Consider the following 13221-nt stretch of genomic DNA (forward strand, 5'->3'; position numbering starts at 1 on the left):
AGAAAAACTCACAAAAATGTGACTTATTATTTCTGAAAACAAATGCAAATGCTTCTTCATTTAAGAAGTTTTAGAAATTTGGACTAGAAACGAGACAAAAGCTCTAAGTAAGAAAAGCATTGTAAATAGTGACTGTTTTTACACTCTTACAATGAAACAAAACCAACAACCAACCAACCGTTTTCACCTTGTCAAGACATTTACAAAAACGTTTGCTTTCCAGCAGTCTAGAAGCGATCTGCTACAAACCTGAGTGCTTGTGAGATGGTGGTACGGACCACCGGTCATCCTCTTCTTTTTCCTCTTCCTGTCTCCGCCTCCAGCCAAGTCCTCAGCTGTCATCAAGCCTGGCCCCGCCCCCGCTCCAGCCGACCTGTCCATCACAACAGAGAGAGGTATTCATGAGCGGAGAGAAGAACCAAGGATGAAAAGCAGAGATCAGAGGCGAGCGGAGGGCTTGCCTTCCCTCTCTGTGGCTCTCTAATAACCTTCTTTTCAGGCTTTGATGAATGGAGAGGCAGGGGCCTGGTTCCCCGCTGCACGCTTGAAAAATTGGGATCTGACGCCAAACCGAGAAATATCTGAGAGAAGTGCTGGTAAAGCAACCTCCCACTCATAATTTTGTTTGTTCTTTTTTTTTCTCCCTCGTCTCACAGTCTCTCCGTCTCTGCTTACTCCTTTTCCATTCTGTGCCAATGGTTTCAGGGCTGTGAATTCCAGCATTACATTAATAAAAAAAACCTTCTCTGTCTTATTACCATATCAATGCATCTGTTCCTGCACAATGCAGCACAATGCACAGGCCTTCAGGAGGGCAATGAGAGTGAGTGAGTGAGTGTGTGTGTGTGTAGCCAACCATCTAGTAGACCTATTACACTGAAATAAGGCTCATACACTCGCTCTGCGGCGATCGGATCTCGTTTTGCAGTGTGTAAGCATCAGTGTTTTTACTGCCGCGAAGCAGACAGATACTTCAAACCCGCCACAGGCTGCCTTACTCTGCGCTTGGGGCGGGGGGCGGTGGCACTGAAATCAGCTGGCCTGTCAATCACCAGGATGATTGACAGGTGAGTGTCGGAAGCCGTGTCGGCGTGTGGTTGGTGAATTCCAGCCTCCCTTCTGTGACTGTTATAGTCAGTCACTTCCAAAGCGTCTCTCAATAGTGACATTTTTAATTTTGCTAGTTAATCGAGGTGCCACATCACTAACTTGACCCTGTGATTTCTGCAGTGCTGGATGTGGTGCTGTTTCCCAGCATGCATCATCATGGCATGCATAATATTTTGCACTATGTTTGTTTAGGGTTTCCTTGACCTGATGGTTTCTTGGTACTTTGATGTGTTTAGTTAACATTTAAAAGACACTTACTATTCAGTTTTATTATCAGCTTGTATTCCCAAGTGGAAACAGATTTCCACTTATGTTCAAAGTTTGTAAAGACAATTTTCCAAATAGATTTTATTATCATGTTTATTTACAAAATTAAAAAAAAAGATATTTAAAAAGCTGTTTTTAAATAATTCTTTTATTTTTTTACCTAAATATTAAATGTTTTTTCTTGAAATTCTTTGTATGTATACAGCTGATAGATTATATACATTATACATAAATTATTGTAACATGTTGTGAAATTCTAGTAATTTATTACAGTGTAGTACTTATTACGTAACCTAAAAATATGTAAATCCACTATACATATATATATATATATACATATATATATATATATATATATATATATATATATATATATATATATATATATATATATATATATATATATACGTATAGTGGATTGACATTTTTTTAGGTTACGTAATAAGTACTACACTGTAATAAATTACTAGAATTTCACAACATGTTACAATAATTTTTCACAGTAAACTACTTTTCACAGTAAACTACTGTGTCATTTTACAGTATTTTATTTGTTTAATTTTATTTATTCAAAATATTATTGTGAAATTAAGGCTGGCATCATGATTACAGCAAATTACTTTAAAAACGGCTATATCTTTCGCACATTAGTTATAGGAATTCAAACATTATTTATTATTCAACATAATCATGATAACAGCAAATTACTGTAAAAAATGGCTATATCTTTTGTATGTTAGTTATAGGAATTTTAATGTAATTTATTATTCAACATAAAAATTAAAACACATGAACTTTTGTGCTTGTACAGGCACTTTTTAATATTCAAAAATATTTACAAAAATATTGTTATTATGATGTACTGTGAATTTACATGCAGTACCTTACAGTGAAAGTAATGCAATTATCAAGGTCAATATATAAATCCCTAAAAATAAAGTATATTACTTTATATGTATCAAATAAATGCAGGCTTTGTAAGCAGAAGAGACTTCCTCAAAAAAAAAAAAAAAAAAAAAACCCTGAACAAAATTTTGACCAGTACCGTAGGTAGGCAATTCAAGAAATGTCCAACAAAGATGGACATTTCATATTAACATCAAGATTACATGGCATCAGCTCCAGCCCATCATACGCATTACAGCTTGACTGCAGTCTCGACAACTCCTTTCATAAGTGACATAATATAATTCAGAGAAGCAAAAAGCAATATGAAAGTGGACCAAATTTGCACTGAGCGTCCCAACTGGGCGAATCATTTACTTGCGTGACCGGCTAATAGCGCAGCACATGCCAAATTGATCCACGCAGAACCAATCTGCACTGCCCACTGAGTCGCACACTGATAATTTGTCATTAATAATTCATATAGTAATAACTGATTGATGAATAATGAAATATTGAATCATTTACTCAGCTGAATAACTCAATCTCGTCCCACTTTCGGAGCATTGGCTTCCCGTACACCCCATAACTAAATAAAAAAATGCTGCATAGTAGTTTGCCATGCAGAGGCCAGTGACTTTGGCATTTTTAAAATAAACAGCTGAGCCGAATACATACACACTGCATATTAGAATGAAATGAGGAGTTATAAAAAATACATATGCACATGCATGAACGCATCCGCTCGCATAGACACACATTCATCAGCAGTGGCTGCGCTGTGCTCCTTTCTTTCAGCTGTCTGAACACTGGCCGTCTGCCCTTTACTCTGGCCGATGCTGTCAGAAAGAATCAGTGTCCCAAACACAGAGACCCCAGCCCTCATCCTCAACACAAAGAGCCCCTGCTTCAGCTGGAGATGGAGAGAGGATCCCGCTGAGACAGAGAGGGACTGATGCATCACCAGGACAGATGGGTGGAAAAAAAACATGCACTAAAAAATCTGTAGCTTAGTAGAACATAACGTTTCGGTTTGCAAACATGCTTCAGCGTTAAGGGTCTTTCAGATTTGATGAGTGCAACTTGTGTCTTACACATTTAGGAACTGGGATCTGTGCTGAATTTAACAGAGTGTATAATACAGACTAAAACAGGAGGAATGCTGTTAATGTTCTTCTGGATTTGGAACTTTCGGGGAAATTAAACACACTATAAAAACAAATATTTTTACATGATTTTTAAAATGACCATAATAGTGAACTGAAACCTTTTCTGTCTTCTAAAGATTTGGAAACCACTATTAACGTCTTTATTATGTCCAGACTATTGTAATTCTCTGTATGCAGGAGCTTCTCATGCTTCAATTGTATGCCTGCAGTTGGTTGAAAATGCAGCCTTTTAACTGCATAACTAAAAAATTTGCTAGCATTTCGGCAGTTTTATCGTCCCTTTACTGGTTCCCAGTCCAATTTAGGATTCAGTACAAGTTATTGTTATTTGTTTTTAAAGGTTTGAATGGTCTGGCACCTATTTAAATTGGTGAGCTTCTTCATTGGCATACTTCATTGGTCGGCACTACATTTTCAGCAAGTTGTTCCCAAGTCACGATTAAATTCAAAAGGAGACGGGGCTTGTTCTGTTGCAGCCCCTTGTCTGTTTGCCTTTATATATCAGGTTATGTTTTTTCTTGGTGCTTTTGAATCTCATTTTTAAAAAAATCATCTTTTTTCTCTGGCTTTTGATTGTAATTAATTAGATTTTTGTTTACATATACAGAGTATAGATTTTGTGTGTTGGTTCATTTATAAAACACTTTGGTCAACATTTGTTGTTTTTTAATGTGCTATAAACATAGAGCAAACAAAAATCATACTAAACAAATTAATATAATATAATATAATATAATATAATATAATATAATATAATATAATATAATATAATATAATATAATATAATATAATATAATATAATAGGACAGTACGGTGGCGCATTGGGTAGCACAATCGCCTCACAGCAAGAAGGTTGCTGGTTTGAGCCTTTGCATGTTCTCCCTGTGTTTGCATGGGTTTCTTCTGGGTGCTCCGGTTTCCCCCACAAAAAGTACAAAAACGTGGTATAGGTGAATTGGGTAGGCTAAGTTTTCCATACTGTATGTGTGTGTGTGTGAATGAAGGTGTGTGGGTGTTTCCCAGTGATGGGTTGCAGCTGGAAGTGCATCCGCTGCGTAAAACATGTGCTAGATAAGATGGCAGTTTATTCCGCTGTGGCGACCCCAGATTAATAAAGGGACTGAGCCGAAAAAAAATGAATGAATGAATAAAATAATATAACATAAGATATTATGACAATCCTTCATTTTGTTTCAGCTTAGTCTCTTTATTAATCTGGGTCGCCACAACAAATGAACCACCAACCTATCCAGCACGTTTTTAGGCAGCGGATGACCTTCCAGCTGCAACTCATCTCTGGGTTTGCGCACACTCATTCACACACACTCATAATCTACTGACAATTTAGCCTACCCAATTCACCTGTACCGCATGTCCTTGGACTGTGGGGGAAACTGGAGCACCCGGAGGAAACCCATGCGAACACAGTGAGAACATGCAAACTCCACACAGAAACGCCAACTGACCCAGTCGAGGCTCGAACCAGCGACCTTTTTGCTGTGAGGTGACAGATATAATATAATATAATATAATATAATATAATATAATATAATATAATATAATATAATATAATATAACATAATATAATATAATATAATATAATATAATATAATATAACATAATATAACATAATATAATATAATATAATATAATATAATATAATATAATATAATATAATATAATATAATATAATATAATATAATAAATAATGCTGAAAGTGAATTTCAGCTACATTTATTTAAAATAATAAATTTATCATATAATAAATAATAAAAATGAGTTTTTTGTAACAATTTTAGAATGCATCATTACTAAAATATTACTCAACTCACACTGCACATGTGCACATATACAGTTTTAAGTTACAATATTCATAAATAATATGTAATTTATGTGTGTAAATAAAAGTCAATATGAAAAAATTCAACAACTTCTACTTCATCAGCTTAAATAAAACCAGAAAAGCCAGAAAAGTTAATTAAAACGATTTTAAAGAGAAAGAAAAATTCCCCAAGATCAAAGAACATTCAATGTAGCGTGTGCGTGTATGTGTGTGTGTGTTTGTGTGAGAGAGAGAGAAAAAGCTGGAGAGACAGCAGTCCAGAGAGAGTCGGTCGACTGACCGGAGCTGGATCAATGGACACTAACCTCTATCGACCACTCACCACATGCAACTTGAACACAGAATTATTTCAGTATCATCGAGGAGCAACTACTGTAATTTTTAATAATTGTTTTTTGTTCTTATTTTAATTAACATTTTTGCCTTTCTTACTTAAAATAAATTAGTATTTATTTTAAGTTAAATAAATAAAAAAAATACTTCATACAATTACCAACTTTAAATTTCACCAGGAGATGAATTATTTTTTGGGATAAAGGGGAAAAATGCAAAAGATATAAAGGGGAAATTGGGGGGAAAATCGTAAAGCACAAAAGCATCACCAAGAGTGAACTATTCAGATCTGAAGAAAGTGTAGAGTGCACTTCCCTTTCTCTTCCTCGTAACACAAGTACATTTAGCTACACATCCTCTACTATGAACCAACGTAGTTGTGAAGGGTCTTAATAAACAGCAAAACAGAGAGAATAAGGCTTTGGTCTGTAGTTGCATTAGCATGTGCATCTCTCATTGGCTCCTACTGCATTTAAGTCTCTAAAAGGCTCGGCAGAACAGGTAACTGTGGAAACCTGATTAGTAACCCGACACTGGGTGCGAGGCAGGGTTTGGTGTGCGGTTGCTCGGGTTGATGAGGACTGTGGCATGAGCGTCTATTAAAGAGCAGAGCTGACAGTCCTCCGCCCTCCGCTCCGCTCTGCCTGTCGCCACCCAAACACGACCTTATGACCTGCTGACCCCGAAAGGCCCCGCTAGTCCTTGTGTCAACTCCATGTCACATTCCTGCTGTTGAGAGAGAGAGCGAGTGTATGTGTGTGTGTGCTGGCTGGTAGGAGAATTCACAGTCCTCTAATTACAAACCCCTTCCCCTCAGAGAGGTCAGGATTACACAGTAATGCTATTCAGGGAAGGGCATTGATTAGCAAGACACAATCATCAAGCAGAGAGAGAGAGAGAAAAGAGAGGAGGAAGACGAGAGCTGGAGAAAACGCTCGTGTGTTTGTGTGTGCGTGTTCTTGTCATGGTCTCCTTCACAGTCCAATAATCAAATTCTAGCATTCTCACACTGAAAAAAAAAAGAAAAGCAAAAGATGGCGAATGTTGCTATTATTTACCACTGAAAACCTTCAATCAATCTGGCAAAGGGATATATGTATTGGCATTAATCCAAGCATAAGAGCGCTCTGCTGTGTTTTCATGTGCAGGAAAGCATTGGACGACCGCAAAATAGACAAAGTGATTTGTTTAGATTTTAATTACGCGATTTGTACATGTGCTATTTTTCTGCTTTTTATCAAAAAGTCTATTTTGTTTCGACAGATTTACTAGTTTACAACAGAATTTTTTTCAGTGTTTTTAAAGAAAGCCTCTTATGCTCTTTTGCAAGGTTGCATTTACTACTAGGGCTGCACGATATTGGAAAAATCTGATTTTATTTTTTATATAAATGATTATATATGAGATTTTTTTTTAATAGAATATACATTTTATTGCAATATAAATATTTTTACCGTTTTTTTTTTATTTATTTTGGTTTGAATAGCTCTATTTCACAATGTTTTCTGGTAATTCTAAAAGTATTCAGGTACAGAAACTAAAAAATCTAACTGCTGAAAATTAATAATTGCTAATTTATATCTAAAATAAATAAATGAATGAATATGTTTTGCAATATGAACATTTTCACCAGTTTTTTTATTTATTTTGGTTTGTATAGCTTTATTTGGCGGTACATTACGCTGTGGGACCCCAGATTAATAAAGGGACTAAGCCTAAGGGAAAATGAAATGAAATGAAAATAGCTCTATATAAATTTTTTCTGGGGATTCTAACAGTATTCAGGTACAGATATCAGCAAGAAATGCTTTTCTAATTTAGAGTTTTTTTCTTATTTCTAGACCAAATATCTAAACTAAATAAATCAATAAATAAAAATATTGCAATATGAATATTTTCACCAGTTTTTTTATTCAATTTGGTTTGTATAGCTCTATTCACTTTTCTTTCTGCCGATTTTAACAGTATTCAGGTACAGAAATTAAAAAATCAAACTGCAAAAAAAAAAAATGCTTCATTTCAAATATCTAAAATAAAAAAATAAATAGAGTAAAAATATTGTTTTGCTTTCACTTTCAGAAATAATAAGTCAAAATTAAGTGCGTATTTCCTTAAAACAACTAAAATAATATGACAAAGATGTGTGGGGGGGTTCGTCATTCCTGCTATTTTCAGCAATCCTGCTCTGTTTTTGGTTTGAAGTTTTAATAAATAGACCAAAAACAAGACAAGTTCTAAGACAGAAAAGGGTATTTTGTGTGTAATTTTTAGCAATTTCTAGTGCCCAACTCTCATGAAATGCTCACAAGTTACATGTCTTAAAAACCCATGGAAAATTATATTGCTAAAATCTACAAATCACATGCGTTCTGTGTCTACTGGGCAACTGTAATTCAGACTTAACGTTGCAGATCTAGCGAAGTAACAACTGCAGGTGTACACACTGTGTGTGTTTACAACTTTTATATATTTTACATTTGCTACTCTTCTTCCTGGGATACATTTTCGGCATTATTAATCCAGTCTTGAGTGTCACAAGATGGTTAAAATTTTGATTCTTAAAAAACGTCTTTACAATAAGGTTGTATTAGTTAATGCATTTACTAACATGAACAAACAATGAACAATACATTTAATACAGTATTTGTTCATGTTAGTTAATGCAAATACAGCTATTCATTGTTAGTTCATGTTAACTCACAGTGCATTAAGTAATGTTAACAAGCATGAATTTGGAAGTTAATCATACATTAGTAAATGTTAAACTATAATTAATAAATGGATTACTAGAACTGTTCATAATTAGTTGATGTGAGTAAATACATAAACTAATGAAACCTTACTGTAAAGTATGACCAATATTTTTGTGGTAGCTGTCTTTCTTCAATGAACAAAACATTTAAAAGAACAGCATTAAATTGCTATTGAAATCTTTTGTAATATTTACATTTCTTTCCTGACAGTTTTATTGCATACTTGCTCAATTAAAAGAATATATTTCATTAAACGAAGTACATCTGAATGCCATTGTACTTATTCAATTATCTATAGGATATAAGTCTTGTTTTCAGAAAATTAATCTTTAGTACAAGTCTATTTTGTCTTACTGCCCTAGCACAACCGGGTCAAAAAATTAAAGAGCAGCCAGACAAAACACACTTAAAGATATGATCAATGAAAACAAGTCCTCATATTTTGAGGAATGTAGCATGTCAAATAAATTAGATTTACATTTTATATTTGTTTATTATTTTTTTTCCTGGAAAAATACTACTCCAATGGCCTCATGGAATAGTACAAGCGTCCATCAAAGGAAAACTAAGAACATTCAGACTCAGTTTTATACGTGGAGTCTTGCTCCCATGATGCACTGGGGTTAAAAGCCCAGATCACATGACAAGCCCGCTCCTAACACTCAGATGGGATTTGATCCTCTTGGCAATGCCACAGTGACCCGTCAACACCCTTAACCTCTCCTAATAACCTTTGACCTCAAACAGATTTGCACCAATGCCAAAGGAGGTTACACTGTTTAGTACACAAATGTGGACACAAGGGCTAAAACACCTCCACATACTTCAACACACAACCTCAAATCCAATAATGCTGACAAACACCACAATAAACGTTAGCTTTAAATTGCTCAACAATTCATGTTGCCTACCATCAAACTGACGCAAACCATGACGAGAGAGTCAGACATGGGCTCCTATATGCCATTCCCTAAAGGGACGCTAAAAAAAGGCTTTTTACGACTCGGATAAATTTTAGTGGCGGGAAGTTGTCATTTGTTTTATTTGGCAGGGGAGCTTTATTAACGACAGGGATAAATGTGCGCTGGGTATAGCATGTGTAATTAAGCTCTGGCTCCTGCTTTTCATTAGCACGCTGCTAATCAACCAGGCTAGTAATAAAATGGGAGTTTTGTTAATCAGGTAGGGTAAACTTGATTTGACCGAGTTTATCAAAACGTCTGAGGCCTGGCGTAAACAGCGGTGTATCTCAAGGGAGAATGCTCATCCATCAGAGTGATAACTTAAAGCCCTGACTTTGTGCAGGCAATTGGTCTCCGTGTTTTATCAAATTAATATCGCAGACGCGTCATGGCTTGGAAGGGAGTCGCAACACTTGTAGATAATCAATGGAAGTTGTAAATATGATTAATGACGGCTCTTTGCACTGATTAAGCACTTAGTCTGCCTTGTATGGACTGATAGGAGCCTTCTAGACGTATTTACATACACACACGCTCACAATCCGTGGGATTGCACACGAACGTACTAAATGAGTTCCCAAACATAATCCTTCAAAACATCTCTTATCTAGACGGTTATTAATGCATGTGAAGCGTTTGGCTACAGGTAAGGAATTGTTTCCTGAGATAGGCTTAAAACTGGTCGCAGTAAAGCTCAAATTTAATCCCAACTCTCTCACTTGAGAACTGTGGAAGGGCATTTTCATTATTGCTATATGAGAGAAGTAGAACAACAACCTTATTAACTGTACTTGGAGATATTATGAATCTAAGCATATGTACACATATTACAGTACACACACACTTATGAGAAATTCCCAAATATACTGTATATATATATAAACATATATGATATTTGCTATTTTTTTGTGTATTAAAAGTGCAGTTACTGTAATGTGCCATTTGCACAACACTACCTGACAAAAGTCTTGTCATTGATCCCAGTTGTAAGAGCAGCAAATAATAAAAAATAATAACTTTACTTCTAGTTGATCATTTGGAAAAGTGACAGAAGGTAGATTTTTCTGATGAATCATCTGTTGAACTGCATCCCAATCATCACAAATACTGCAGAAGACCTATTGGAACCTGCATGGACCCAAGATTCTCACAGAACACAGTCAAGTTTGGTGAAGAAAAAAATCATGGTTTGGGGTTACATTCAGTATAGGGTGTGCAAGAGATCTGCAGAGAGGATGGCAACATCAACAGCCTGAGGTGTCAAGACATTTGTGCTCCCCATTACATTACAAACCACAGACAAGGGCAAATCCTTCAGCAGGATAGCACTCCTTCTCATAGTTCAGCCAAAAAGAGAGATTTCAGTGCTCCAGGATTGGCCAGCCCAGTCATCAGACATGAAACTTATAGAGCATATCTGGGGTAAGATGAAGGAGAAGGCTTAAATATGAACCCAAAGAATCTTGATGAACTCTGGGGGTCCTGCATGAATGCTTTCTTTGCCATTACAGTTGACTATTAATACGCTATTAATGCGTCTAAGCTCATGGGAGTCATGCACAATATTAATTTTTTTTCCACTGCAGCATGACTTTATATTCTATACTGTACATCTTTTCTGTTAAGCGACAAGACTTTTGTCGAAGCAAAGTCAGACCTTACTGTCCTAATTAATGAAATATCAAGACATGATTATATTTTTATCTTAGTAAAAATAAGCGTAATCTAGTGGCCTTTGCCTTTCATATAACCCACTTCTCAGGCACGTGCACACATAGGGCTCAACCTGTGCAGTGCACATGCCCTTTTTAGTCTTGGATAGAAAGTGCCCTTCCAAAATGATCAAAAGTGCCCCCGCGACGCGGCACAACTTCGGTCCCGCCCTTCAGTAGGCGCACGACAACACTGCTCTTGAGTATGCGCGCGACAACACAGCTGATCAGTACGCGCGCAACAACACCGCTCTTCAATAAGCGCGCATCCACTCTGCAGATCTGCAGCACTCCTGCAGACTCCCCGCTCTTCCAAAAATTTTTCCTGCACATGCCCTTTGGACGGTCTCTGCACGGGCCTGCCACTTCTGATACCAAATGACCAAGTAGAAGTCAAGTTATTATTTGTTGTTCCTAAAACTTGGATAAGCGACAAGACTTTTGTCAGGTATTGTCCAATTTTTTCAGCAAAAAACTGGAAACTTTTTGTGCGTCAAGTTTATATGATAAAGCCATTTTTGTGCTGAAAGCACACAAATTTAAAAACAGGTTTCAAATTGGAAGTTTTTGAAAACAAAGCCATTGTCATATCCATGTAAACACTTGTAAATGAGAATCTCATCATTTAAATATGATATGAATATAGTGCCATATACTGGCCTCCTGGCATACAATACAGCAAACTTTTTAAAAACACAATGGAAAAACCTTTTAGTTTTTGCCAACATCATTTAGCAGTCTTGGAGATTTACTTCATAATCTATTTATTTATTAATAAATGATTGAATACAGTTAAGGGGGTGACACGGTGACTCAATGGTTAGCATTGTCACCTCACAGCAAGATGTCACTGATTCGAGTCCCAGTTGGTGTTTCTGTGTGGAGTTTGCATGTTCTACCCGTGTTCTACCTCTGGGTGCTCCAGATTTCCCCCACAGTCCAAAGACATGTGGTACAGGTGAATTAAAAAAACTAAATTAACCATACTATACGTGTGTGAATTAGAGTGCATGGATTTTTCCCAGTGAAGAGTTGCAGCTGGAAGAGCATTCGCTGTGTACAGTAAAATATATGCCGGATAAGTTGGCGAAAGGGACTAAGCCAAAGGAAAATAAATTAATAAATAAAAAATACAAGCAAGTGCACATTTACAGTGAAAGAACGTAAATCGACAAACCCAGACCCACTAGCAGATATTGTATGGCAGCACTAACAGTAAACTGAGATGCCAAAAACATCATGACTTGTGATCAGTTTTTGCAACAATAATTTTGCTAAAATGCTAAATTGATAATTTTAGTTTGCGCACTTTGAAGTGTAAGTAGGGCTAGGCCAATAAACTATATTATATCGGATCGCAATAAAATTTATGTCAATGACTATAATAAGCTCTGGACTTGTTTTTCTTTTATATTGATCTACAAGCCAATCACACAGCAGAAATGTGCAACAATGGAAATTTAAAAGTGTGTTGATATTAGAGATTTTCGAATTTGTGTCCACCAAAAATTTATCATCCGAAAATATGTTAAGCCATTTAATGGACCCTCTAATTTTTGTGGCTTCAGTCATTTTTGGGATCCTCTTTTAAATCTGGAAGCATTAACAACTTATATTGAAATATATGTCGTTATTGTTTAATAATGAAAATAATTATCGAGATTGCATTTTTGCCATATCGTCCAGCCCTAAGTGTAAGGATAGCACTGTTAATGTAAGTCTAAAATTAGTATTAATTTAATCTGCCACCTGAACAATCCCAAGTCTGAAGGTTCACAAATAATGTAGGGTAGATGAAGTTCTCATTAAATTGAATGAAAACACAATATAAAACACATTTCTACTGAGGAAAGTCAGTTGTACTTCATTCAATGCGATGTATCCCTCACAAATACATGGATATAGGAAGCATGCAGAAACAAGTTCAAAAGGAAACACTCACTTGACTTTTTTAGGGGCATCGGTGGGTATAGGGGGTGCCGATGTGGACTTGCGCTTGCGTGGCCTTCCAGGTCCTCGACGAGCTGGACTGCGTGCGGTCTCTTCTTTCCTGTAAACACACAAACACGCACACACACACAGCCTGTCAATCACTCTAATTCACACTAATGATGTTGAATGGAACGAAACACTAAGCCATCTTAATTGTTAGAGTGGACTAGAGGAAAGACTTAAGCACAGCTCAGG

At 36.1% G+C, this 13221-nt stretch overlaps 1 protein-coding gene across 4 annotated transcripts in view; it reads right to left on the reverse strand.

Annotated features, from left to right (window-relative positions):
- bahcc1b (BAH domain and coiled-coil containing 1b) overlaps positions 1 to 13221 on the reverse strand; it is a 160132-nt gene that overhangs the window by 19486 nt on the left and 127425 nt on the right. For all 4 annotated transcript variants that reach the window (XM_087276649.1, XM_087276650.1, XM_087276651.1 and 1 more), the window contains exons 14-15: positions 12977 to 13084; positions 250 to 373 (exon numbers count right to left, since the gene is read on the reverse strand). In XM_087276649.1, coding sequence (XP_087132775.1) covers positions 250 to 373; positions 12977 to 13084 — 232 coding nt within the window. The remainder of the gene's footprint in view (positions 1 to 249; positions 374 to 12976; positions 13085 to 13221) is intronic.

Source organism: Danio rerio, chromosome 12 (assembly GCF_052040795.2).
Source record: "Danio rerio strain M-AB ecotype USA chromosome 12, GRCz13ab, whole genome shotgun sequence".
Taxonomy (NCBI): Eukaryota; Metazoa; Chordata; class Actinopteri; order Cypriniformes; family Danionidae; genus Danio; species Danio rerio.